Source organism: Pituophis catenifer, unplaced genomic scaffold (assembly GCF_029215685.1).
Source record: "Pituophis catenifer annectens isolate HBS135680 unplaced genomic scaffold, rPitCat1.0.hap2 SCAF_7, whole genome shotgun sequence".
In the NCBI taxonomy this organism is placed as follows: domain Eukaryota; kingdom Metazoa; phylum Chordata; class Lepidosauria; order Squamata; family Colubridae; genus Pituophis; species Pituophis catenifer.
In genome coordinates, this window is record NW_027256887.1 from 88,439,597 (window position 1) to 88,465,259 (window position 25,663).

A 25,663-nucleotide genomic window follows, 5' to 3' on the forward strand; every position below is an offset into this window, starting at 1 on the left:
TGCATCTTCTTGTTCGGATACTTTTTTTGTATATAGTCAATCCATCTTCTCCATTCCGATATATATCTTTCATTTGAATGGTCTTTAAGGTAAAATGAAATTCAATGTAGAGAAAAGTCAAGTCCTACACTTAGGCAAAACCCCCCCCCAAAAATACACTTATAAACTGGGTGAAAGCAGGCTTAATAGCAGTGATTGGGAGGGGGATCTTGGGGTCTTAGTGGATAACCAGTTAAGTATATATATATATATATAGAAAGAGCCTTGATAGCACAGTGGTCTACGCACCCTGTTATTAACACAGCTGCCTGCAATTTACTGCTGGTTCGAATCTCTCCAAGGCTCAAGGTTGACTCAGCCTTCCATCCTTTCTAAGGTAGGTGAAATGAGGACCCAGTTTGTGGGGGCAATAAGCTGACTTTGTATAAATATACAAAAGGATGAAGGCTATTGCTTAACGCATTGTAAGCCGCCCTGAGTCTCCGGAGAAGGGTGGCATATAAATCAAATTAAAAAAAAAAAAAAAAGTATGAGCCAGCCGTGTGCTGCAGCGGCCAAAAAAGCCAACACAATCCTAAATTGCATTAAGAGAGGGATACAATCAAGATCAAGGAAGGGACTAACACCACTCTGTAAAGCCTTAGTAAGGCCACACCTAGAATCCTGCATCCAGTTTTGGTCCCCACACTATAAAAAGAGATGTTGAGACTCTAGAAAAAGTGCAGAGAAGAGCAACCAGGATGATGGGACTGGAGGCTCAAACATAGGATGAACGGTTGCAGGAACTGGGCATGGCTAGTCTAGGGAAGAGAAGGACCAGGGGAGACAGGAGAGCATCTTCCAATATTTGAGGGGCTGCCATAGAGAGGAGGAAGGGGGTCCAGCTATTTTCCAAAGCCCCCGAAGGCCAGAGAAGGAAGAATGGATGGAAATTGACCAAGGAGAGATTCAACCTAGAAACAAGGAGAAATTTTCTGACAGGGAGAACCATCAACCCATGGAACAGAAGTTGCCTTCGGAAGTTGTGGGAGCTTCATCATAGGGTGCTTTCAAGAAGAGACTGGACTGCCATCTATCAGAAATGGTGTAGGGTCTCCTGCTTGGGTGGGGGGGGGTTGGACTAGATGACCTCCAAGGTCCCTTCCAACTCTGTTAATCTGTAATCCCTCCCCCTCCTCGCGACTCCCAGGTGGTCGAGATATCCTTCAACTTCTGGTACCGGCTGGGGGAGCACCTGTACAAGACGGACGACGCCATCATTCACAGCATCTTCAAGGCCTACATTCAGCGGCTTCTTCACGCCCTCGCCCGCCACTGCCAGCTGGACCCCGACCACGTAAGCCCCCCCCTCCACGCCCCCCCCACCCCTCCCAGTTCGTCTCTCAGGCTGGCGGTCCCTAACCTGAGTTGGAGGGCGAGAAGACGGGACGGTTCCGTGCAGGGTGGATTTGATTTTTAAATCGAGTCGATTTAAATCACGATTTAAATCACTAGTAAAAGAGGCTCTGTTTAAATCGATTCGGTTTAAATCATCATTTTTATAGAGCAACTGTCGTCTGTGTCCCGCAGCAGCTCTTCCTCTGGCCCGCTGTTGACTCACCGACAGCCCCAATATTGCAGAATATACAGCCTCCCGCTGCAGAACTAAACTCCATTTCTTGCTGAATAAACTAAATTATGAATGTATCTTAAATAAAAAACACTCTTTAGATAGATAGCCGCCCTGAGTCTTCGGAGAAAGGCGGCATATAAATTGAATTAATTAAATTGAATTGAATTAAATTTTTACTCCAAAAGCATTTTATTAAAATAAATTGGATAAACATAAAAAAAAAAAATCCGATTTAAATTTCTTAAATTTAAATTTTTAATTTTTGTTAAAAAATTATCGATTTTTATTGGTGGATTTATCGATTCTTGGTGGAAGCCAGATTCACTGAACGTGTTTCTCACTTAGCAACTGCAGTGATTCACTGAACAAATCTGGCACGAAAGGTCGTAAAATGGCGCAAAACTCGCTGAACAACTGTCTCGCTTAGCGACGGAAATGTTGTCTCGGTTGTGAAGCCGAGGACTGGCCACTAGTGTGGCGGCTATACGACCTCTGGACTTCCAACTCCCAGAATCCCTCAGCCCAGCCCTGCTCAGCGTTGGCTCTCTGAGTGACATCCTTTTTCCCCCTCTCCTGCTCCCCAAATCCTAGGAAGGGATCCCCGAGGAAACGGATGATTTTGGGGAGTTCCGGATGCGAGTCTCGGATCTCGTCAAGGATTTGATCTTCCTGGTTGGCTCCGTGGAGTGCTTTGCCCAGGTGAGGGCCGGAAGGGAAAGGGACCAGGATGGGGTTCGTCTGGTGGGCCCACCGTTAGCTCTTCCTTCCAGCTAGAAAGCATGTTTTTATTTATTTCTATTCCACCTTTGTTACTATATACGTAACTCAAGGCAGCACACATACCTAATCCTCCTTCCTACTCCCTGTTTTTCCACAACAACAACCCTGTGAGGTGGGTTGGACTGGTGATTGGTCCAGAATCACCCAGCTGGCTTTCCTGGCTAAGGCAGGACTAGAACTCACCGTCTCCTGGTGATTGGCCCAAAGTCACCCAGCCAGTTTTCATGCCCAAGGCAGAACTAGAATTCACCGTCTCCCTGTGACTGGCCCAAAGTCACCCAGTCGGCTTTGGTGCCTTAGGCAAAACTAGAACTCACCATCTCCCGGTCATTGTCCCAAAGTCACCTAGCCGGCTTTGGTGCCTAAGGTGAGAAACTGGTGTAGTAGTGTATGTATTTCTTCTTCTTCCTCCTCCTCCTCTTCTCCTCCTCCTCCTCCTCCTTCTCCTCCTCCTTTTTCTTCTCCTTCTCCTTCTTCTTCTCCTTCTCCTCCTCCTCCTTCTTTCTTCTTCTCCTTCTCCTTCTCCTTCTTTTTCTTTTTCTCCTCCTCCTCCTCCTCCTCCTCCTCCTTCTTCTTCTCCTCTTCCTTCTCCTCCTCCTCCTCTTCCTCCTCCTTTTTTCCTTCTTCTTTTTCTTCTTCTTCTCCTTCCTCTTCCTCTTCTTCTTCTTCCTCTTCCTCTTCTTCTCCTCTTCCTTCTCCTCCTCCTCCTTTTCTCCTTCTTTTTCTTCTCCTTCTCCTTCTCCTTCCTCTTCCTCTTCTTCTCCTTCTCCTTCTCCTCCTTCTTCCTCTTCCTCCTCTTCCTCTTCTTCTCCTTCCTCTTCCTCCTCTTCTCCTCCTCCTTCTCCTTCTCCTCATTATTCTTATTCTTATTCTTATTATTCCTCTGCCCCTCCTCCTCCTCCCTCGGTTTCTTTTTGCAGCTTTACGCCACTTTGAAAGAAGGCAACCCTCCCTGGGAGGTGACGGAAGCCGTCCTGTTCATCATGGCCTCCATAGCCAAGAGCGTTGACCAGTGAGTAGTGGGAGGGGGAGCCATGCCAGGGCCTGGCATGGGTGCTTGTATGGGCCTCCCAGGGAACAACGAATAACATAAATTGGATCCAGATTGTGACCTCCCACTCTCCCTGCCTCTCTTTTTCCCCCTGACTTGAGTGGGCTTGGCTTCCTTTAACAGTAACAGAGTTGGAAGGGACCTTGGAGGTCATCTAGTCCAACCCCCCCCCCCCCAAGTTCTCGCAGGCGACCCTATTACCATTCCAGGCAAATGACTCTCCAGTCCCTTCTTAAAAGCCTCTTTTAATGGGGAGGAGGCTGCCAGCTTGCCCCCTTTTTCAAATGTTTTTAACCTATTTACTTACTTAACAAGTATAACAACTTATTTACTTGCTGACTTATTTTTCTACTTATTTATTCGTTTGTTCCCGCCTTCATTATTTTGTTATACATAACTCAAGGCGGCGGCGAACGTATCCAACCCACCTTCTCTCTTGTAAGTTATTAACGCTTGTAAATCGAGGCATCCAGGTGTCCGGGCACGATTTTTTTCCACCGTTTTTGGCGGCGTTCGTTATAAATGGAATCACCGTGGCCGCTAAGCGAATCCAGGGTTGTAAATATGAAAGTGCCAGAAATAAGACAAAAAAAACCCACGACCCATCCCACTCAAGTGACCGCAGGACACTGCAACGAGTCGTAAAGGCGAGCTGTCAAGTTCCCGAAATGTGATCCCGCGTTCACGTTTCGTGACAGTTTATGATGGCCAAAAGTGCTTATCAGTTGGAAAGCACCTTGTGGAAATTGGGATCGTAGAAACACCCAGGAGCATAGAAGAGTCCAAAGGCAGATGCATGAATAAATGTGATAAATGTATTTATTCATATAACAAAACATATTAACTATATACAAAGGCTGTCTTAATATCCATTAGGATAGGGGGCACACAGCGTGTGTGACTACCCCTATCAAAGATCATGTCTCATGGAGAACAAACGTAAAAGAGAGCATAGTGGAAAGGTTAGGGGGGGTTTTATACTCAGTGTAAGCCCCTCCTCTCCACATAGGGGTGGGGGCACTTTCTGCCTCCACTAGTGTCTGTATGATATATGTGCCAATGGCTTGCAAATACTTGACACACCTTTTTCCGGAACCGTCCTAATTTCAAACCCTCGTTAAGCGGTCGTAAGCGGGGGTGGGCTTCAAAAATTTTAGCAAGGGGATCTCTTGCCCGTTTGCTGGGTGGGCGTGGGCGTGGTGGGCGTGACCTAATTGGCCTCCTGCACCACGGCAGAGGGTGGGCCGTTTTTGCCCTCCCCGGGCTCCGGAGTTCTTTCCTTGAGCCTCCTGGAGGGCGAAAACTGCCTCCCCAGGCTCCGGAGGCCCTCTGGAGGCTGGAAACGGTCCCGTTTCCGGCCTTCTCGAACTTCCGCTAGGCCCGTTTTTCACCCTCCCTGAGTCTCCGTGCGTACCTTGCACTTACCTACATCCAAAACGGGCCGCTTGGGGACTCTGGGGTTGGCGGGACCAGCCAGGAGTGAGATTTGAGGGTTCTCCGAACTGCACAGAATCTTAGCTAGAGGTTCTGCCGAACCCCTATAAACCCCCAACAGCCCATCCCTGGTCGTAAGTCGAGGACTACCTGCAGCCATCCCAAGTGGAGATGGTGGGGACAGAGGACGTCTCTACCGACAGACCTGGCCCCTAGTATCCAGAGGGCTTCCTGCGGGTGGGAGAAAAGGGGGAGGGGAGATGCGGGTGCTTTATATGGCGGGGGTCCCCTAAAGTGTTGGAGAGCCCAGGGAAAAGCTGGGGGGTACCTGTGGGTTCAGGTTGTGCTATTTTTGAGGGTTCAGAATTTACCTGCTTCCTCCCTTCCCCCCCCTACTGCAGAGAGAACAACCCCACCCTGGTGGAAGTACTGGACGGAGTGGTGCGCCTCCCTGAAGCTGTGCACACGGCGGTGCGCTACACCAGCATCGAGCTGGTAGGGGAGATGAGCGAAGTGGTGGACAGGAACCCCCATTTCCTGGGTGAGTGGAAGGGCCAGGCAAAGGGGGGGGAGCAGGTGAGTTGGCTGGGGAATTCTGGGAGTTGAAGTCCACACATCGTCCAGCGGCCAAGGTTGAGAAACACTGTCTTAGCTGGTCGTGGGAGCCCTCTCTGTGAGAGCCTCCCTTTTCAGACTGGTCCAATCTGTGAATGGGTGGGTAGCAGGGAGGGAGGGATGGAATGGAAGAAAGGAAGGATGAATGGATGGATGGATGGAAGAATAGAAGGAAGAAAATATTGATGGATGGAAGGAAGGAAGGATAAAGGGAAAAAATGGATGGATGGATGGAAGGAATAGAAGGAAGGATAGGAGGAAGGATGAATGGATGGAAGAATAGAAGGAAGAAGATGGATGAAAGGAAGGGTGAATGAATGGATGGAAGATGGATGAATGGATGGATGGAAGGAATAGGAGGAAGGAATCGATGGAAGAATAGAAGGAAGAAGATGGATGAAAGGAAGGGTGAATGAATGGATGGAAGAAAAGATGGATGGATGGAAGGAAGGAATAGAAGGAAGGATAGGAGGAAGGAATCGATGGAAGAATAGGAGGAAGAAGATGGATGAAAGGAAGGGTGAATGAATGGGTGGATGGAAGAAAAGATGGATGGATGGATGGAAGGAATAGAAGGAAGGATAGGAGGAAGGAAGGAATCGATGGAAGAATAGAAGGAAGAAGATGGATGAAAGGAAGGGGGAATGAATGGATGGAAGAAAAGATGGATTGATTGATCGATGGATGGAAGGAATAGAAGGAAGGATAGGAGGAAGGATGAATGGATGGATGGATGGAAGAATGGAAGGAAGAAAAGATGGATGGAAGGAAGGAGAATTGATGGATGGAAGAACAGAAAGAAGAAGATGGATGAAAGGAAGGATGAAAGGATTGATGAAAGGATGGAAGAAAGAAAAGATGGAAGGAAGAAAAGATGAACTGAGGGGTGGAAGAATGGAAGGAAGAAAAGATGGACAGATGGAAGAAGGATAGGTGAATGGAAGCAAGGATAGGAAGGACAGACAGACGGACGGGTGGAAGGACGAAGTAAGGAACGACGGCTGGAAAACATGGCAATGAAAAAGATGTGTGTGCGGAAGAAGCCCTCCTCTCCCCCTCCCTCAGATCCTGTCCTGGGCTACCTGATGAAGGGCTTGTGTGAGAAAGCCCTCGCCTCCATCGCCGCCAAAGCCATCCACAACATTTGCTCGGTGTGCCGGGACCACATGGCCCAGCACTTCACCGGCTTGCTGGAAATCGCCCGTTCCCTGGACTCCTTCATGCTCTCGCCCGAAGCAGCTGTCGGACTCTTGAAAGGTACGGCCTCCCTTCTTCCAGCCCCAGGCCAGGTGTCACCCCCAGCCCCCAGCCCCCCTCAGACGGGGAGAGCTTCAGGTGGCTAAACCCATAATCCTGCTTCCCTGACTCGCTTGTGTTGTGGGCTGTTGGCCGCCGGCCCCTCCAGCAGCCGAATCAGAGGAGGAGGAGGAGGTGTGGGAATCGGGGTCAGCATCAAGGCAACCTGAGAGCTCCGAGGGGGAAGAAGGAATGGAGTTGGCAGAGAGAGAGAGAGAGAGGCGGAGCCTGGGCCGTCTGTCAGCCCTCTGATGGAGAGTCAACAGCCCCCAGGTCTGGAGGTGGCTGATGAGGAAGAGGAGGAACAGCTGGGCCCTGTGCAGTGGTGGGTTCCTCCTGGTTCGGTCCGGTTCGGCTGAGCCGGTAGCGGTGACGATATGACGTCACCGAACCGGTTCTCCCTCCCCGCCCTCCCCCCCCACGTTATTCTTACCTTTTATTTGGACCCACCCCCAATCTATTGCTGCCTCCTGAGTCCCAGCTGATGACTAGAGGGGAAAAAAACTGTTTAAACTCTTGCCGTGGGGCTTCAAAGGGCCGCCCTACAGCTGATCAGTGTTAAAAGCAAACAAATGAGTCGGGTCGCAAGTGCGAGGACTGGTCGTAAGTGCGAGGACCTTCCTGGACCAGCTAGCCACGCCCACCTAGTCACATGACCTCCAAGCCACACCCACAAAATAAGCCACACCCACAGAACCGTTAGTAAAAAAAAATGTAGAACCCACCCCTGGTCCAGTGCCTGACGTACGGATGTGCAGAAGGCAGAGGAGAGGAAAGCAGTGGAAATCTATGGGCCGGTCCTTAGGACGGAAGAACTAGCGAAGCCCCACATTAGCTCTGGGGGTAAAAGGCAGGGGGCGGAGATGAATAGATGTGGCAGACAACTATCCATCTCCCTGCCGGACAGACTTGTTAGCCTGCCGTGAGAGAGAAACTTTTTGCCGGCGCTCCTAATTAAAGGAATCTTTTGAGGGTTTGTCGTCTTTGGGGATCTGGGTCAGAGCAGCTTGACGGACTCCTGTCTATCCTCTCGTTGGGCAGGGACGGCATTGGTGCTCGCCAGGCTCCCTCTGGAGAAGATCTCGGCATGCCTCAGTGAACTCTGTGCCGTTCAGGTGATGGCCTTGAAAAAGGTGAGTCGGTCCGGAGGCCCCTCCGGCTTTTCGAAGGTTGGCTAGGAGAGGAGAGTTGCAGGGTAGGAAAACGATTTACTTGCCAAAGGAGCCTGGAGACTCGGGAGCTATAGAATCCACTCTTGGGCACCTACTCGTCCCTGTTGCCTTCGGGGAGACCATAAGGCCGTGATGGCGAACCTAGGACACGCGTGCCGGAGGTGGCATGCAGAGCCCTCTCTGTGGGCACACGCAACATCGCCAGCTGCTCTTCATGGGTGCTGGAGCATCAGAAAATGGCCAAAGAAACAGGCCGTTTTTCCAGGCTGTTTTCAGGCCTTTTCTGGGCAGTTTTTCAGGCCATTTTCAGGCCAAAAACAGCCTGAAAATGGTCCGAAAAATGGCCAAAAAAACAGGCATTCACACCGGACAGCTGATGTTCGGGTTTCCAGTGCTACGGCACGCACACATGTATTCCAGTTTGATCACTCGGTGCTGAAAAGGTTCGGCATCACTGCAATAAGCATTGGAAAAAGTTTGTCAAGGTACCACATTAGAAACTAGGAGCCTGTGAGTTCACGCCTTAGGCATGAAAGCTGGTTGGATGACTTTAAGTCAATCACCAGGAGACTGGGAGTTCTAGTCCTGTTTTAGGCATGAAAGCCAGCTGGGTAACTTTGGGCCAGTCACCAGGAGACTGGGAATTCTAGTCCTGCCTTAGGCATGAAAGCCAGTTGGTGACTTTGGACTAATCACCAGGAGACTGGGAATTCTAGTCCTGCCTTAGGCATAAAAGCCACCTAGTAACTTTGGGCCAATCACCAGGAGACTGGGAATTCTAGTCCTGCCTTAGGCATGAAAGCCAGCTGGGTAACTTTGGCCCAATCACCGGGAGACGGTGAGTTCTAGTCCTGCCTTAGGCATGAATGCTGGCTGGGTAAAATTTTAGGCCACTCCCAGCAGACTGGAAGTTTTAGTCCCACCTTAGTCATGAAAGCCGACTGGGTGACATTGGGCCAATCCCCAGGAAATGGTGAATTCTAGTCCCACCTTAAGCGTAAAAGCCAGGTGAATTCAGTGATCTTGGGCCAGTTCCACTCTCTCAGCCTAACCTGAAAATGTTGTAGGGAAAATAGAAGAAAAGGATATTAGACATCTTGGCCTCCTTATAAAAATAATAAAGGTAGAGCAATGAATGAATGAATGAATGAATGAATGAATGAATGAATGAATGAATGAATGAATGAATCAGACAAAAGCCCACTTCGAAATAAAATAAAATAAAATAAAATAAAATAATAAATAAAATAAAATAATAAAATAAAATAAAATAAAATAAAATAAAATAATAAAATAATAAAATAAATAATAAAATAAAATAATAAATAAATAAGAAGAAAGCCCACTTCTCCAACTCCCTTTTGGGACGTGTGGAGCTGGGGATTATAGGCGTTGTAGTCCACATCCTTCCAAGACACTTCTCGGGAGAGAGGGAGGGCTGGGGGAGAAAGATTTTGGTTATATGGAATCTTTGGAATTCGGCTATTTGGAGGGAGGGATGGGTGGCTAAGAAATGTCTGAAATAAATAAATCGTCGCCCACCTGTGACCTCTCTCTCCTTCAGCTGCTGTCTCAGGAGCCGAGCAACGGCCTCTCCTCTGATCCCACCGTGCCCCTCGACCGCCTTGCTGTTATATTTAGGTAAGCACCGGGGGGTCGGGGGTCCGAATGCCGTGCCTTAGGGCGGTGTGTCTTCAACGGCTTGCCCTTAGGAGACCTCCCCAATTTTAGAAATTATGCCGGCCCTTGAGGGGGGGGGCGTATTGCTCGGTGCTTGATTCAACGAACGGCTAATTCAGACAAATAGGCAAACGGTGAACAACAGCCTAATCAAGGAACCCACAAGAATATGCCCACCAGCACTGACAGAGTAAACCACTTGTACACAAACAGAGAGCAAACCTCATTCCGTTCTACGACTGATGATGTTCCCTAGTTGGGTCATGGAACGTCTGCAAGGAAACAATCAAGCTCAGAGATCAACAAGGACCCCATAATCCTCCTCCTCTTCTTCCTCCTCCTCCCCCTTCCCCCTCCTCTTCCTCCTCCTCCTCCTCCGCCTCTTGATAATGTTACCTAGTTGGGTCATGAAATGTCTGCAAGGAAACAATCAAGCTCAGAGATCAACAAGGACCCCATAATCCTCCTCCCTCTCGCCCTCCTCTTCTTCCTCCTCCTCCCCCCTTGCCCTCTTCCTCCCCCTTCCTCTTCCTCCTCCTCCTCCCCCCTTGTCCTCCTCCTCCCCCTTCCTCTTCCTCTTGATAATGTTACCTAGTTGGGCCATGAAATGTCTGCAACCCTAACCCTAACTGTAACCGAATTTGGAAAGCACCGATGAGCCCACAGTCTTCCTCCTCCTCTTCCTCCTCCTCCCACGCCCTCAAACTATACTCCTTCCTAGCACTGATGCTGTTCCCTAGTTGTGTGACAAAACACCTGCAAGAAAACCACCAAGCTCTTAGAGAACCCCAAGTACCCCTCCTCTTCCTTCTCCTCCTCCTCCTCTTCTCCGCAAACCCCCCTCCCTCCTAACACTGATGCTGTTCCCTAGTTGGGTCACGAAACGCCTGCAAAACCACCAAGCTCAGAGAGCACCCAGAAACCCCCCCCTCTCCCCCCAGTCATCATCATCATCACTTCCTTTTTTCCCTTCCAGGCACACCAACCCCATTGTAGAAAACGGACAGACGCACCCCTGCCAAAAAGTCATCCAAGAGGTAAACGGAGGCAGGGCCTCGCGTCCCACACTCGCTCCTGGAAATCCGGAGAGACCCAGAAGTGCTGAGCTGGGGATTTTGGGGAGATGGGAGTCCGACACTGAAGGGCTCCAGGTTGTAGAAAAATTTCCACAGGTTGTCTTAAGAGCAGACCTGGGCATTTAATGACTCTCCCCCCAGGCCATATCTGGCCCTTTGCCTGTCTCTACCTCTCCTATGGGGGTTGCTTTTCTTTTGAAAGCGACTGCTGTTTTTTGTTCAATTTACGTGTGTGTGTGTGTGTTTACACAACCTCACAGCCCTATTGGTTCCTTCCTCCACAACAGTTCCAGTTTTTCATTTTGCACCTTGGGAAAATTAAGTGCCCATTCTGGCATTAAGAGGGCTTGTTTACGCCCTGAGAGCACTCGTCCACTGCGGGGATTTTCGAACCTTGCCAACTTTGTGGACTTCAGCTCCCAGAATTCCATAGTGGAATGGGGGATTCTGGGAGTTGAATCCCACCCATCTCAAAGCATGCCAGCTGGGGGATTCTGGGAGTTGAAGTCCCCTAATTTCAAAGCAAACTGACTAAGGGATTCTGGGAGTTGAAGTCCACCCATTGCAAAGCAAACTGACTGGGGGATTCTGGGAGTTGAAGTCCCCAAATTTCAAAGCAAACTGACTAAGGGATTCTGGGAGTTGAAGTCCCCCAATTTCAAAGCAAACTGACTGGGGGATTCTGGGAGTTGAAGTCCCCCAATTTCAAAGCAAACTGACTAAGGGATTCTGGGAGTTGAAGTCCACCCATTGCAAAGCAAACTGACTGGGGGATTCTGGGAGTTGAAGTCCCCCAATTTCAAAGCAAACTGACTGGGGGATTCTGGGAGTTGAAGTCCCCCCATTTCAAAGCATGCCGGTTGGGGGATTCTGGGAGTTGAAGTCCACAGGTCTTAAAGATCAGACACTCTTGGTCCATTGCACTTCCTCCTGTTGACGTGCCTCTTGGTCTTCTCCAGATTTGGCCGGTGCTGTCGGAAACCTTGAACAAACACCGGGCCGACAACCGCATCGTGGAACGCTGCTGCCGGTGCCTGCGTTTTGCCGTCCGGTGCGTCGGCAAAGGATCGGCAGCCCTTTTGCAGCCGCTGGTTACTCAGGTGAGATTTTTTCGCCCCTCTGCCAATGGGTGTCCATTCCCTGAAACGTGGTACTCGGACAGGTTTCTTTTTAAAAAAAACAAATATTCCAAATTTTGCTCTACAAGCAAATCGATTCTGGTTTAGTTGACTTCTGCAGGATTCCTGTTTTTGCTACCTTCTTCTCTACCATGGAGAGCTCTCGGTAGCATTTAAGGCAGTGCTCCCTAATCTTTTAGGCACCAGGGACCAGTTCCGGCTGGGAAACAATATTTCTACGGACTGGGAGGGACTATGGTTTCGTGCAGGGTCTATGAGAACTTGCCGTGATCAGCTCACCACGGAACAAGAATTACACTAATATCAAAGTCTTTCTTTGCAAGACTATAGATAGCAATAGCATGTAGACTTATATATCGCTTCACAGTACTTTTACAGCCCTCTCTAAGCGGTTTACAGAGTCATCTTCTTGCCCCCAACAATCTGGGTCCTCATTTTACAGACCTCGGAAGGATGGACGGCTGAGTCGACCTTGAGCTGGTCAGAATCGAACTGCTGGCAGTGGGCAGAGTGAGCCTGCAATACTGCATTCTCACCACTGCACCACTGGGGCCCTTCCTTCCTTCCTTCCTTCCTCCCTCCCTCCCTCCCTCCCTCCCTCCGTTCCTTCCTTCCCCTTTTCTCTCCTTCCTTTTCTTCTTCCTTCCTTCCTTCCACCCTCCCTCCCTTCTTCCCTCCTTCCCTTCCTTCCCCTTTTCTCTTCTTCCTTCCTTCCTTCCTTCCTTCCTTCCTTCCTTCCTTCCTTCCTTCCCTCCTTCCTCCCTCCCTTCCTCTGTTCCTTCCTTCCCCTTTTCTCTCCTTCCTTTTTTCTTCCTTCCTTCCTCCCTCCCTCCCTCCCCCTTTTTGCTCCTTCCTTCCCCTTTTCTCTTCTTCCTTCTTTCCTTTTTTCCTTCCTTCCCTCCTTCCTCCCTCCCTCTCTTCCTTCCCCTTTTTGCTCCATCCTTCCCTTTTTCTCTTCTTCCTTCTTTCCTTTTTTCCTTCCCTCCTTCCTTCTTCCCTCCCTTCCTTCCCCTTTTCTCTCCTTCCCCTTTTCTCTCCTTCCTTCCCCTTTTTCCTTCCTTCCTTCCAATTTATTAACAGCACTTAGACTTATATGCCACTTCACTGGTTTACAGTGATCGCGATCTAGATCCCGCGTATGCGCAAATAGTTTTCGCTTCCACGGCCCAGTTGCTAACAGGCTGCGGACTGGTACCCGGCCTGGGGGCTGGTGACCCCTGACTTAAAGGGATCAGTGTACAGTTTCCATAGGTTTAATCAGCGCATAATTTCTCCTTTCAAGCACCGTTCGGCCCCTGGACTGCTGAGCGTGTGGGCCTGGAGCATCGTTTCCACCCCGGTTGTGGGAGGCACCTCTTTCGCCTCCCGCAGCTACAGCCCGTCCTTCCTTTGTTCGCCGTGGAGCCTCGGCAGGCGGCAAGGCCCATTCGGAGCTGGCTTGCCTGGCACTGCCAGTGTGCCCGCTCCTCCGTTGAGACTCGGCTGCTTTCCTTGACAGATGGTGAACGTGTACCAGGAACACCAGCACTCCTGTTTCCTCTACCTGGGCAGCATCCTCGTGGACGAGTACGGCATGGAAGAGGGCTGCAGGCAGGGGCTGCTCGACATGCTGCAGGTAGGTAGGTAGGTAGGTGGTGCCGGAGACTAGAACTCCCTTCCTGGGCCAGGCGTCCTGGGCAGCTGATCCAGCCAGCCACCGGTTTAAGGGGGCCCTGTTTGCCAAGCCTGCGGGACTCAAACAAGGCAGTTCAATCTGGTTAATTGCCTGGTTAATTCACGCGAGCGGCTAAGCCCGTTGCTGCTTTCTCACAGCAGACCAAGCCGTAAAGATCGCCAAGACAGCCAGGTAGGTCTAGTGGTTAAAGCACAGGGCTCCAAAGAGGGAGACGATAAGTTCTAGTTCTGCCTTAGGCACGAAAGCCGGCCGGGTGACTATGCACCAATCCCCAGGAGACGGGGAGTTCTAGTTCTCTGTTTCATGCGTGGAAGCCAGCTGCGTGACTTTGGGCCAGTCACCGGGAGACAGGGAGTTCTAGTCCCACTTTAAGCTTGAAAGTCACCTGGGTGAATTTGGACCAATCCCCAGGAGACGGGGAGTTCTAGTCCCACTTTAAACTTCAAAGTCAGCTGGGTGAGTTTGGACCAATCCCCAGGAGATGGGGAGTTCTAGTTCTCTGTTTCATATGTGGAAACCAGCTGCGTGACTTTGGGCCAGCCACCAGGAGACAGGGAGTTCTAGTCCCACTTTAAGCTTGAAAGTCAGCTGGGTGACTTTGAACCAATGTCCAGGAGATGGGGAGTTCTAGTTCTCTGTTTCATGCGTGGAAGCCAGCTGCGTGACTTTGGGCCAGTCACCAGGAGACGGGGAGTTCTAGTCCCACTTTAAACTTCAAAGTCAGCTGGGTGAGTTTGGACCAATCCCCAGGAGATGGGGAGTTCTAGTTCTCTGTTTCATATGTGGAAACCAGCTGCGTGACTTTGGGCCAGTCACCGGGAGACAGGGAGTTCTAGTCCCACTTTAAGCTTGAAAGTCACCTGGGTGAATTTGGACCAATCCCCAGGAGACAGGGAGTTCTAGTTGCACTTCAAACTTGAAAACCAGCTGGGTGCCTTTGGACCAATCCCTCTCTCTCAGCCCGGCCCACCTCACAGGGTTGTTGTTGCGGGGAAAATAGGAGGAGGAAGTCCTATTCGGAATGTTCACTGCCTTGAGTTATTTGTTAGCATCATAAGGGCAGGATGCAAATAAATATCAGTCAATAAATAACCTGAGCCCGTTTCAGCCTCGCCTGGCATCCTGCGTGAATTCCGCCGTTAAGAGTTGGAAAGGGGCCAGGAGGGCATCTTTGGGGTGCTGGAGGCCCAGAGAAAGAGCCTCCATGGCCCCCTGCCTGAAAGAAGCTTTGCTGGAACCGCTTTGAGGAGGGACCTGGGGAGGAAGAGTTTGGCTCTCTCGGCGCTTTTCCCGCCCGAAGAGATGCTCTCCGGCTTTGGTGCTGAGCCGTCTCCTTGTCGCTTCGTCCCAGGCGCTGTGTGTCCCCACTTTCCGGCTGCTTGAACAACCCAACGGCCTCCAGAACCATCCGGACACGGTAGATGACCTCTTCCGGCTGGCCACCAGGTACTCCCACCTGGGCCCGTTAGATGGTTTGGATTTCATGCTGTTGGGTAGCGCAAACCTCTTTGAACCTGAGATCCAAGAAGCGGAGGAAGACTAGCCAGCCGAGGCAGACGGAGAATCCCTGGACAGGGAGAGGACAGCGGCAGCAGATAAGAGGGAGGGGTAGAAAGAGAGAGCTAGAGGAAGAGAGAGAGGCAGATGCGGATGGATGGATGGATGGATATGAAGATAGATGATGGGTGATGCATGAATGGTAGATGGATAAATAGAAGGGATGGATGGAGGGAAGGAAAGATGAATGGGCGGATGAGCAGCGAGACAGGTTGGTAAATAGAGAGAGAGAGGAAGTGAGATAGGTAGATAGATAGATAGATAGATAGATAGATAGATAGATAGATATAGATAGATGATAGAGGCAGATAGATAGATAGATGATAGATAGATGATATAGATGATAGCGATAGGTAGATAATAGAAATGATAGATAAATATAGATAGATATAGATAGATGATAGATAGATAGAGATAGATAGATAGATGGATAGATATAAATGATAGATATAGATGATAGAGGCAGATAGATAGATAGATAGATAGATAGATAGATAGATAGATAGATAGATAGATGATAGATAGAGATAGAGATGATAGATAGATGATATAGATGATAGCTATAGATAGATGATAGAAATGATAGATAAATATAGATATAGATAGAGATATATAGATGATAGATAGATATAGATGATAGATATAGATGATAGAGGCAGATAGATAGATAGATAGATAGATAGATAGATAGATAGATAGAGATGATAGATAGATGATATGGATGATAGCTATAGATAGATGATAGAAATGATAGATAAATATAGATATAGATAGAAATATATAGATGATAGATAGATATAGATGATAGATATAGATGATAGAGGCAGATAGATAGATAGATAGATAGATAGATAGATAGATAGATAGATATGATAGATAGATGATAGATAATATAGATGATAGCTATAGATAGATGATAGAAATGATAGATAAATATAGATAGAGATATATAGATGATAGATATAGATGATAGATATAAATGATAGAGGCAGATAGATAGATAGAGATGATAGATAGATGATAGATAGATGATATAGATGATAGCTATAGATGGATGAGTAGAGAAAAATGAGAAAGTGAGAGAATAGATGATAGATAGATAGATAGATAGATAGATAGATAGATAGATGAATAGTTAATATGTGGATGGATGGATAGATGAGTAGGCAGATATGTGGGTGGATGGATGAGCTAGAGGAAGAGAGAGAGGGTAGATAGATAGATAGATTAGTAGGCAGATATGTGGATGGATGGATGAGTAGAGAGAGTGAGAGAATAGATAGATAGAAATGATAGATAGAAATGATAGAGATAGATAGATAGATAGATAGAGATATAGATGATAGAGAGAGAGAGATAAATACAGATGGAAAGAGATATGTATGTAGATATAAAATAGATGGAGCTAGAGAGATAAAGAAATAGAGTTACTGTAGCTAGAGATACATTGAGACAGATAGGGACAGGTGTGGATGGATGGATGGACGGATAGACACACAGATACATGATAGATGTAATGACGGATGGATAGATTGATAGAAGAAATTGAAGTATGGTAGGAGTGTGGGGTGGGCAGATGGACAGACCTGGATAGATGGACAGACGGATGGCTGCACGGAGGCCCATCCAGAGAGATGGAAGGATAAGATGGACAGATGGAGAGATAGAGAAGGGCTTCAGGGTCGAGCCCAGAGGAAGCAGAAAGAATTCCGCTCAGCCTTCTCATTGCCCCCCTTAATTTGCAACACCCCCAACCCTCGCAGGGCTGCTGCAAGAAACGTCTTCTAACTCCCTCTCCCCATGGCAGGTTCATCCAACGCAGCCCCCTCACCCTCCTACGCAGCCAGGTGATTCTCCCCATCCTGCAGTGGGCCATTGCCGCCACCACCTTGGATCACCGGGACGCCAACTGCAGCGTCATGAAATTCCTGCGCGACCTCATCCACACCGGCGTGGCCAATGATGTGAGTCCGGGGGGCGGGAGGGTGCCTGACGGGGTGACGGGGAGGGAAACCACACATGGCAACTTTGCAGATCTCCTGGTTCTTTACATCTTGAAAGAAACTTTTTTCCATGATCTTTGACTTTTGTTGCAAGTCTTTGTTCATTTTGAGCCTTAGCTTTTCCCGAGTTCATCTTTGCAGATTCGGGCTATTTGCTGGTATTCTGCCTTAGCTTTGTGCCCCTCTTTAGACAAGAAGCAGGCTCTTAAATCTACCGCCTGGGGAGAGGGCAAATGGGTGGCCAGCGCCTGAGCCTGCTCCGTTGCGTGTCCTTTGCAGCACGAGGACGACTTTGAGGCCCGCAAGGAGCTCATCGGGCAGGTGATGACCCAACTGGGCCAGCAGTTGGTGAGCCAGCTGTTGCAGACCAGCTGCTTCTGCCTGCCGCCTTACACCCTACCGGACGTGGCCGAGGTGCTCTGGGAGATCATGCAGGTCGACAGGCCGGTAAGGGGCGCAGGAGGCCGGGTAGGACCCCTGGGTGGATTTCCCCTCCGGGATGGAGGAAGAGGAGGAACCCACGGGTGGGGGAGTTGACTGTCTCCCCCCTCCCGACTAGACCAGCCCTCTAGAAAGGGGGATGGATGGGTAGATAGACAGACAGACAGACAGACAAGGGATGGATGGATGGATAGGGTGGGTGGGTAGGTAGCTTCTTGGATGAGATAGATAGATGATAGATAGATAGATGAATAGTTAATATGTGGATGGATGGATGGATGGATAGATAGATGAGTAGGCAGATATGTGGATGGATGGATGAGTGGAGAGATGAGAGAGTGAGAGGATAGATGATAGATAGATAGATAGATGAATAGTTAACATGTGGATGGATGGATGGATGGATGAGTAGAGAGATGAGAGAGAAAATAGATAGATAGATAGATAGATAGATAGATAGATAGATGAATAGTTAATATGTGGGTGAATGGATAGATGAGTAGGCAGATATGTGGATGGATGGATGAATAGAGAGATGAGAGAGAGGATAGATAGATAGATAGATAGATAGATAGATAGATAGATAGATAGATGAATAGTTAATATGTGGATGAATGGATGGATGGATGAATGGATAGATGAGTAGGCAGATATGTGGATGGATGGATGAGTAGAGAGAGATGAGAAGAGTGAGAATGGATGGATGGATGGATGAATAGTTAATATGTGGGTGGATGGATGGATAGATGAGTAGGCAGATATGTGGATGGATGGATGAGTAGAGAGAGATGAGAGAGTGAGAGGATAGATAGATAGATAGATAGATAGATAGATAGATAGATAGATAGATGAATAGTTAATATGTGGATGGATGGATGAGTAGAGAGAGATGAGAGAGAGGATAGATAGATAGATGGATGGATGAATGGATGAATAGTTAATATGTGGATGGATGGATGAATAGAGAGATGAGAGAGAGGATAGATAGATAGATGGATGGATGGATGAATGGATGAATAGTTAATATGTGGATGGATGGATGAATAGAGAGATGAGAGAGAGAGGATAGATAGATGAATAGTTAATATGTGGATGGATGAATGGATAGATGAGTAGGCAGATATGTGGATGGATGGATGAATAGAGAAAGAGAGGATGGATGAATAGAGAAAGAGGATGGATGGATGGATGAATAGAGAAAGAGTGGATGGATGGATGAATAGAGAAAGAGAGGATGAATGGATGGATGAATAGGTGGAGACATGTGGATGGATGGATGCATATATAGAGGAGATGATATACGAAAGATGGAAGGATAGAAGAGATAGATGAATGGTGGGTGGGATGGACAGATGGATGGTTGCATGGAGGGACAGGCAGGCAGAGCGATAGAGAGAGAAACAGGCATGTAGATAGATGGAGGGTGGGAGGGAGATGGACAGGTAGCAGATGAAGAGAAGAAGGGCTTCCGGATGGGCCCGGAGAGAGCAGAAAGAATTCCACTGAGCCTTCTCATTTGCAACGCCCTCCCTCCCCCCACTTTGGCAGAGAGAAGGGGTGGTGGAGGGAGACTGGGTCACTCAGAGGGTCTTAACCATCTCTCTACTCTGCCCCCCAACCTCAAAATCCTGGCAATAGACGTTCTGCCGCTGGCTGGAGAACTCCCTGAAAGGGTTGCCGAAGGAGACCACGGGGGGAGCTGTTCAGGTGACTCACAAGCAGCTGACGGACTTCCACAAGCAAGTCACCAGGTCAGTGGGGACGGGGGGGCAGAAGGGGGCAGCTTCGGGGCTGGTGAGGTTGGCCAACCTTGAGTTTCCTCTGGGACCAGTGTTTCTCAACCTTGGAAGCTTGAAGATGGGCAGACTTCAACTCCCAGAATCCCCCAGCCAGCGCTGCTGGCTGGGGGATTCTGGGAGTTGAAGTCCGCCCATCTTCAAGCTACCAAGGTTGAGAAACACTGCTCTGGGACCAACTTCCAGTTCTAGTCCCAGCTTAGCCGTAAAAGCCAGCTGGGTGACTTTGAACCCATCTACCAGAGTGGTGCGTTGGCCTAGAAGTGGCGCCTCCCGCCTGACAATCAGGAGGCTGTGAGTTCGATCCTAGGTAGAGGCAGATATTTCTCTCTCTGGGCACAGTGAGAATAGATCTGCCGAAGAAAACTCCGCACCGGCGACAGGAAAAGCATCCGGCCCGTAAAACACTCAGCTCCGTTCTGTTGCCCAGACTCCACCCCGATGCAAGGGATTGTGGGGTCGTTAAAAAAGAGGATGATGATGATGGAATTTATTTATTTTGCCAGTAGTTGGAAAAAAGGGGCGGAGAGTAAAAAATGGCATCTGTACTGCTAAGCGAATTAAATACCCAGACAACACGATGTTTATTTAAGCACTAAGAAATGCAATTAATAGAAAATTCGTAAAATTTATTTAAAAAAAAAAAATCCTAAAGAAGAAGGGAGACCCATTTTCAAAGCCGTCTTCTGCCCCCTGGCAAGATGCTATGTCGGGGTGCAGATCCTGGGGTTCAGCCAGCCTCTGCTGGCATCCTCTCCCCTCCTCGCCCCACCCCACTCGCCAGTCCGGTTTTTCCACAGCTGCTTGCACCTGTTCTGCCCTGGAGTCTCGCTCTGCAATTAGGAAGGTATTGCTGGCCCCACGCAACCAGCTTGGGCAAGCCCGTGCCAATGGCCGCTGGATGGCCGCCTCTTGTTCTTGGGGGCCCCGAGGCAACGCCAGCACCCGGTGGCCTTCCCCTTTCTCCTGGCACATTTCAGCGGCACGTCCCATCTTGCTCCAACGTGCCAGTTTGTCTCAGGCAGTTCAGATGCCTTCGCACGCCAAGGGGCACCTCCAGCAGTTGCCCCGTGGGTGACAAGCAGGCCTCCCTGCCTTTGCTAACTTCGAAGGGGCTTCTGGGGGCCGGTGGTCTTCTCTCTTCTTCCCTTTGGGGGAGAGCAGAGAAGGGAGGAGGGGATGGCACCAGACTGAGGCCAGCTCAAGTTTCTAGTCCTCAGTTTAGTCATCCTAGAGCTTGGTTATGTATCCTCATTGGATATGAGATGGGCAGCAACTAAATAGGAAGGAAGGAAGGAAGGAAGGAAGGAAGGAAGGAAGGAAGGAAGGAGGGAGGGAGGGAGGGAGGGAGGGAGGGAGGGAAGGAAGGGGAAAAAGGGAAGGGAGATATAAGAGAAGAAAAGAAGAAAAGAAGAGGAAGGAAGGAGATGGGAACAAGAGGAGAGAAGGAAGGAAGGGAGAAAGAGGAAAAAGGAAGAGAGAATAAAAGAAAAAGGGAGGGAGGGGGGAAAGGAAGGAAAAAGAAAGGGAAGGGAATAGATATAAGAGAAGAAAAGAAAAAGGGAGGAAGGAAGGAAAGAAATATGGGAATGAGGAGGGAAAGAAGGAAGGAAAAAGAAAAGGAAGGGAGGAAATGTAAGAGAAGAAAAGAAAAAGGGAGGAAGGAAGGAGATGGGAAGGAGGAGGGAAGGAAGGAAGGGGAAAAAGGGAAGGGAGATATAAGAAGAAAAGAAGAGGAAGGAAGGAAGGAGATGGGAACAAGAGGAGAGAGGGAAGGAAGGGAGAAAGGAAAAAGAAGAAAAAAGGGAGGGAGGGGGGAAAGGAAGGAAGGAAAGAGATGGGAATGAGAGGAGGGAAGGAAGGAAGGGAAAAAAGGGAAGGGAATAGAAGAGAAGAAAAGAAAAAGAGGGAGGAAGGAAGGAAGGAAAGAGATGGGAATGAGGAGGGAAGGAAGGAAGGAAAAAAAGGAAGGGACGAAATGTAAGAGAAGAAAAGAAAAGGAGGAAGGAAGGAAGGAGATGGGAAGGGGGAAGGAAAGAGAGATAGAAGAAGGAGAGGGGAATGAAGGAAGGTAGGTAGGTAGGTAGGTCAAGAAACGGGGAGCAAAGACGTACAGGTAGTCCTTGACTTACAAGCATTTGTTCAGCGACCGTTGAAAGTTGCAACGGCACTGAAAAAAGGGGAGTTATTGTGACCGGTTCTTGTGACTTTGACTCAGCCGGCTACGCTGAGGAATTCTGGGAGTTGAAGTCCGCAAAGTCTTTTAAAGTAGGCCTAATGGTATGTGAAACCTTGTTTTTTTTCCCTTTTCATAAACCTGGGCTCTTTCGCGTCCTCTTCTCCTTCCCTCCCGCAGTGCTGAGGAGTGCAAACAGGTTTGCTGGGCTTTGAGGGACTTTACCAGACTCTTCCGGTAGCTGAGGCCTCTTTCGCTCTGCCTGTCCCAGGTGAGTAGCTGCTGCTGCACCCCCTTTTTCTGCTTTTTTAAAAAAGGGTGCAAAGGATTAGAAGTTCCCCCTCCCTCCCCCCTGAGAGGGAGCGCTCCCAAAGGCATCTACTGTATTTTTCGGAGTATAACACCTTTTTCCCCCCAAAAAAGAGGGTGAAAATCTGGGTGCGTCTTATACTCTGAATGTAGCCCCACCCGGCTTCTCAAACAGAGGTTTCAGAGGCTGAAAAAAGCATCAGAAACGAAGCTTCAAAAAAATAGCTCCCAAACAGCTTCAGAAAAAAGCCTCCAAACAGAGCTTCAGAAAAGAAGCCTCCAAACAGAGCTTCAGAAAAAAAGCCCCCAAACAGAGCTTCAGAAAAAAAAGTCCCCCAAATAGAGCTTCAGAAAAGAAGCCCCCAAACAGAGCTTCAGAAAAAAAGCCCCCAAACAGAGCTTCAGAAAAAAAGCCCCCAAACAGAGCTTCAGAAAAAAGCCTCCAAACAGCTTCAGAAAAAAAGCCCCCAGAGCTTCAGAAAAAAAAGCCCCCAAACAGAGCTTCAAAAAAAAAGCTCCCAAAACGGAGCTTCAGAAAAGAAGCTCCCAAACAGCTTCAGAAAAAAAGCCCCCAAACAGAGCTTCAGAAAAAAAGCCCCCAACAGAGCTTCAGAAAAAAGGCTCCAAACAGAGCTTCAGAAAAAAGCCTCCCAACAGAGCTTCAGAAAAAAAAACCCCAACAGAGCTTCAGAAAAAAAGCCCCCAAACAGAGCTTCAGAAAAAAAGCCCCCAACAGAGCTTCAGAAAAAAGGCTCCAAACAGAGCTTCAGAAAAAAGGCTCCCAACAGAGCTTCAGAAAAAAAGCCCCCAACAGAGCTTCAGAAAAAAAGCCCCCAAACAGAGCTTCAGAAAAAAAAGCCCCCAAACAGAGCTTCAGAAAAGAAGCCTCCAAACAGAGCTTCAGAAAAAAAGCCCCCAACAGAGCTTCAGAAAAGAAGCCTCCAAACAGAGCTTCAGAAAAAAAGCTCCCAAACAGCTTCAGAAAAAAGCCTCCAAACAGCTTCAGAAAAAAAGCCTCCCAACAGAGCTTCAGAAAAAAAGGCCCCAACAGAGCTTCAGAAAAGAAGCCTCCAAACAGAGCTTCAGAAAAAAAGCCCCCAGAGCTTCAGAAAAAAAGCTCCCAAAACAGAGCTTCAGAAAAAAAGCCCCCAAACAGAGCTTCAGAAAAAAAGCCCCCAAACAGAGCTTCAGAAAAAAAAGGCCCCAAACAGAGCTTCAGAGAAAAAAAAGCTCCCAGAGCCTCAGAAAAGAAGCCCCCAAACAGAGCTTCAGAAAAAAAGCCCCCAAACAGAGCTTCAGAGGCTTTTTCTCTGAAGCTGTTTCGGAGGCTTTCAGAGGCAGGAAAAAAAGTTTTTTCTGAAACAGAGTTTCAGAAGTTTCAGAGGCAGAAAAAAAAAGCAAGGCACAGAACTCACAACCAAGGAACCTGTTGCTAAAATTCACCTCTGGGAAAAGCTGATTGGGGGTATTCCAGGAGGCCGATCCACCTGCCAATCAGCTGTTTTCTTATTTTCCTCCCCAAAAAACGAAGGTGCGTCTTATACTCCGAAAAATACGGTGCTGCTCGGAGAAGTTGCTCTTTAGTTAAATCGGTGTCTCCCAAATTTGGGGTGGGTGGACTTCAACTCCCAGAATTCCCAACTGGGGCAGGCAGGCAGGCAGGCTAGAGAATTCTGGGAGTTGGAAGTCCACGGTGGGGTCCTTGGTGCTCGCTGAGCCTGATAGTTTTGGGGGAGAAAGAGAAGGGAGGAGGAAGAGGAGGAGAATTGTGCTTGCTGGTCTCTGAGCTTGGTGGGTTTTCTTGCAGACGTTTCATGACCCAGGTGAGTAACATCATCAGTGCTAAAGATGAGTGGGGATTGCTTTCTGTTTACATACAAAGGGCTTGTCCTGTCAGTCTTGGTGGCAGTCCTGTTTTCTCCTTGGTGGTTCCTTGTTTAGCCTGTTGCTTACTGTCTGTCTAATTGTTTGTCTGAGTTGGCAGTTCCCCAAGGACCCTAATCAGGTAAACACCAAGAAACCCTCCCACCAATATAGGCAGAGCAAACCCTACACTCACTAGCACTGATGATGTTCCCTAGTTGGGTCGTGAAACGTCCCACAAGGAAACCCCCAAACTCAGAGAGCGCCAAGGACCCTAACCACTCCTGGACGCTTCGCAACTCCGTCGGGGAACGTAAACCCTCCCCCCCTCAACCCTTCCGTGAGTCTTCCCGTGAGATTTTTGCCCTCCTCTTCCTTTCCCAGGAATGTCTTATTTTCAGAAGAGGAAATAAAACAGCCAAGACGGTGAAACCACAACCAGCAAACTTCACTGCGGCCGAAGGCTCCGACTCGCTCCGGTGTGTCCCGCCAATCCAGAAGAGACGTTTTGCTGCAAGAACCAGTCGGTGAAGTTCCTGCTTGTGAGTGAGAAAAGAGAAAGGCAGAAAAAACAAAACAAAACACACACACAAAAAAAAAACACAAAAACCAACCACCAGGGGGAAAAAAAAAATAATAATTAAAAAAAAAAAAAAGAGAGAGGAAATCCAAGCGCCATTTAACCTGCGACTGTCGAGGGGCTGCCGTTGAGGGGGGAAAGGGGAAGAACAGCTTTCCGGATGGACTGGCTTTGGAAAACAAAAGAAAAAACAAAAGAAAAAAAAGAGAGAGAGAAAGAAAACAAAACGGAAAAAAAAAGAGGAAAATAACGATAACAGTAATAATAAAAAAAGTTTTTAAAAAAATCCACCCAAACACGAAACCATCCACAGCTGATTTGCTTGGCAGCAAGATTTGTTTAAAAAAAAAGAGGAAAAAAAAAAAGAGGAGGAGGAGGGAGGGTGGGGGAGAAATAATTTCTGTGAAATGAGAAATAAATTTCCTTTAAAAGATCTGTGGGGTGAGGGGGGGGCTTTAAAACTCAATCCACGCGCTACCGGGAGTCGGCCTACCTTGTAGGGTTGGCGTTGAGAACCGAGTCTTTGGTTCGTTCGGGGCAAGTTCCATCAGCCTGGGCTACGAGGAGATCACCCACCCACCCACTCACCCCTCAAAAAAAAAAAAAAAAAAAAAAAAGGAAAGATCGCTAGAAGCCGGGAGCTGCAGTGAAGACCCTCCCCCCAGTTTTGGGTGGGTGGGCCGGAGCTGCGGTCCTTCTTCCCTTTTCCATCCGGAGCAAAAGACGGGAAGATCCCGTCTGCCTTTCCGTGGCCCATCAACGTGCTGGCTTCTCCCGATGAAACTGTTATAATATATATTTTATATATATGCATATATATATATATATTTCTTTTCTTTTAAGCTGATTTGGTTTTTTTTTTCTTTTTTTTTCTTTTTTTTCTTTTTTCTGAGAATTTGGTTTCAATCGGTTTAGGAATTTTTTTTTTTTTTTTTAAACAGCAGGACGGTGGGGAGGGGTGGGGGGGGCTTCCGGAGTGGTTTTGGGGGCAGGCAGAATTATTTTGTGAAAAAAAAAAAACAACGATCCGGCGCTGGGATTCGAACCGGGAAGGCAGGGATAGGGGAGGGATCCCGTTCCGTCTGGTGGGAAAGGGGGGGGGTGAAGGTGGCAGCCCTCTCGAGAACCGGAGTGGGGGGAAGATCCTCCCCCCCCACAAAAAGAAATAAAAAAAAACAGACAAAAACAGTTGAACGCTAGTCGTCTCCGGAGCCTTTTTGTCATGCACTCGCCGAAGATTCAGAATAACAGAGTTGGAAGGGTCAAGCAGGAGACCCTTAACCATTTCCGACAGAGGGCAGTCCAGTCCCTTCTCGAAACTCGCTGTGTGAATGCTGTTACGGATCGGGCCTCCCAGGTGCGAAAAGGTAAGGCGAGGGTCGAACTTTTCTCCCACCGGGTTTTTCCT

At 48.5% G+C, this 25,663-nt stretch overlaps 1 protein-coding gene across 1 annotated transcript in view; it reads left to right on the top strand.

Annotated features, from left to right (window-relative positions):
- The window catches only part of TNPO3 (transportin 3), a 47,857-nt gene extending 23,230 nt beyond the window's left edge, over positions 1 to 24,627 (top strand). The window contains exons 8-23 of the mRNA XM_070947727.1: positions 1,190 to 1,336; positions 2,204 to 2,311; positions 3,313 to 3,404; positions 5,279 to 5,418; positions 6,558 to 6,749; positions 7,830 to 7,921; positions 9,525 to 9,601; positions 10,617 to 10,677; positions 11,676 to 11,816; positions 13,354 to 13,470; positions 14,882 to 14,976; positions 16,895 to 17,051; positions 17,370 to 17,537; positions 19,170 to 19,282; positions 21,684 to 21,774; positions 24,060 to 24,627. Of these exons, the coding sequence (XP_070803828.1) occupies positions 1,190 to 1,336; positions 2,204 to 2,311; positions 3,313 to 3,404; positions 5,279 to 5,418; positions 6,558 to 6,749; positions 7,830 to 7,921; positions 9,525 to 9,601; positions 10,617 to 10,677; positions 11,676 to 11,816; positions 13,354 to 13,470; positions 14,882 to 14,976; positions 16,895 to 17,051; positions 17,370 to 17,537; positions 19,170 to 19,282; positions 21,684 to 21,744 (1,761 nt within the window). The 3' untranslated portion in view covers positions 21,745 to 21,774; positions 24,060 to 24,627. The remainder of the gene's footprint in view (positions 1 to 1,189; positions 1,337 to 2,203; positions 2,312 to 3,312; positions 3,405 to 5,278; positions 5,419 to 6,557; positions 6,750 to 7,829; positions 7,922 to 9,524; positions 9,602 to 10,616; positions 10,678 to 11,675; positions 11,817 to 13,353; positions 13,471 to 14,881; positions 14,977 to 16,894; positions 17,052 to 17,369; positions 17,538 to 19,169; positions 19,283 to 21,683; positions 21,775 to 24,059) is intronic.
- The last annotated feature ends 1,036 nt before the right edge of the window (positions 24,628 to 25,663 follow it).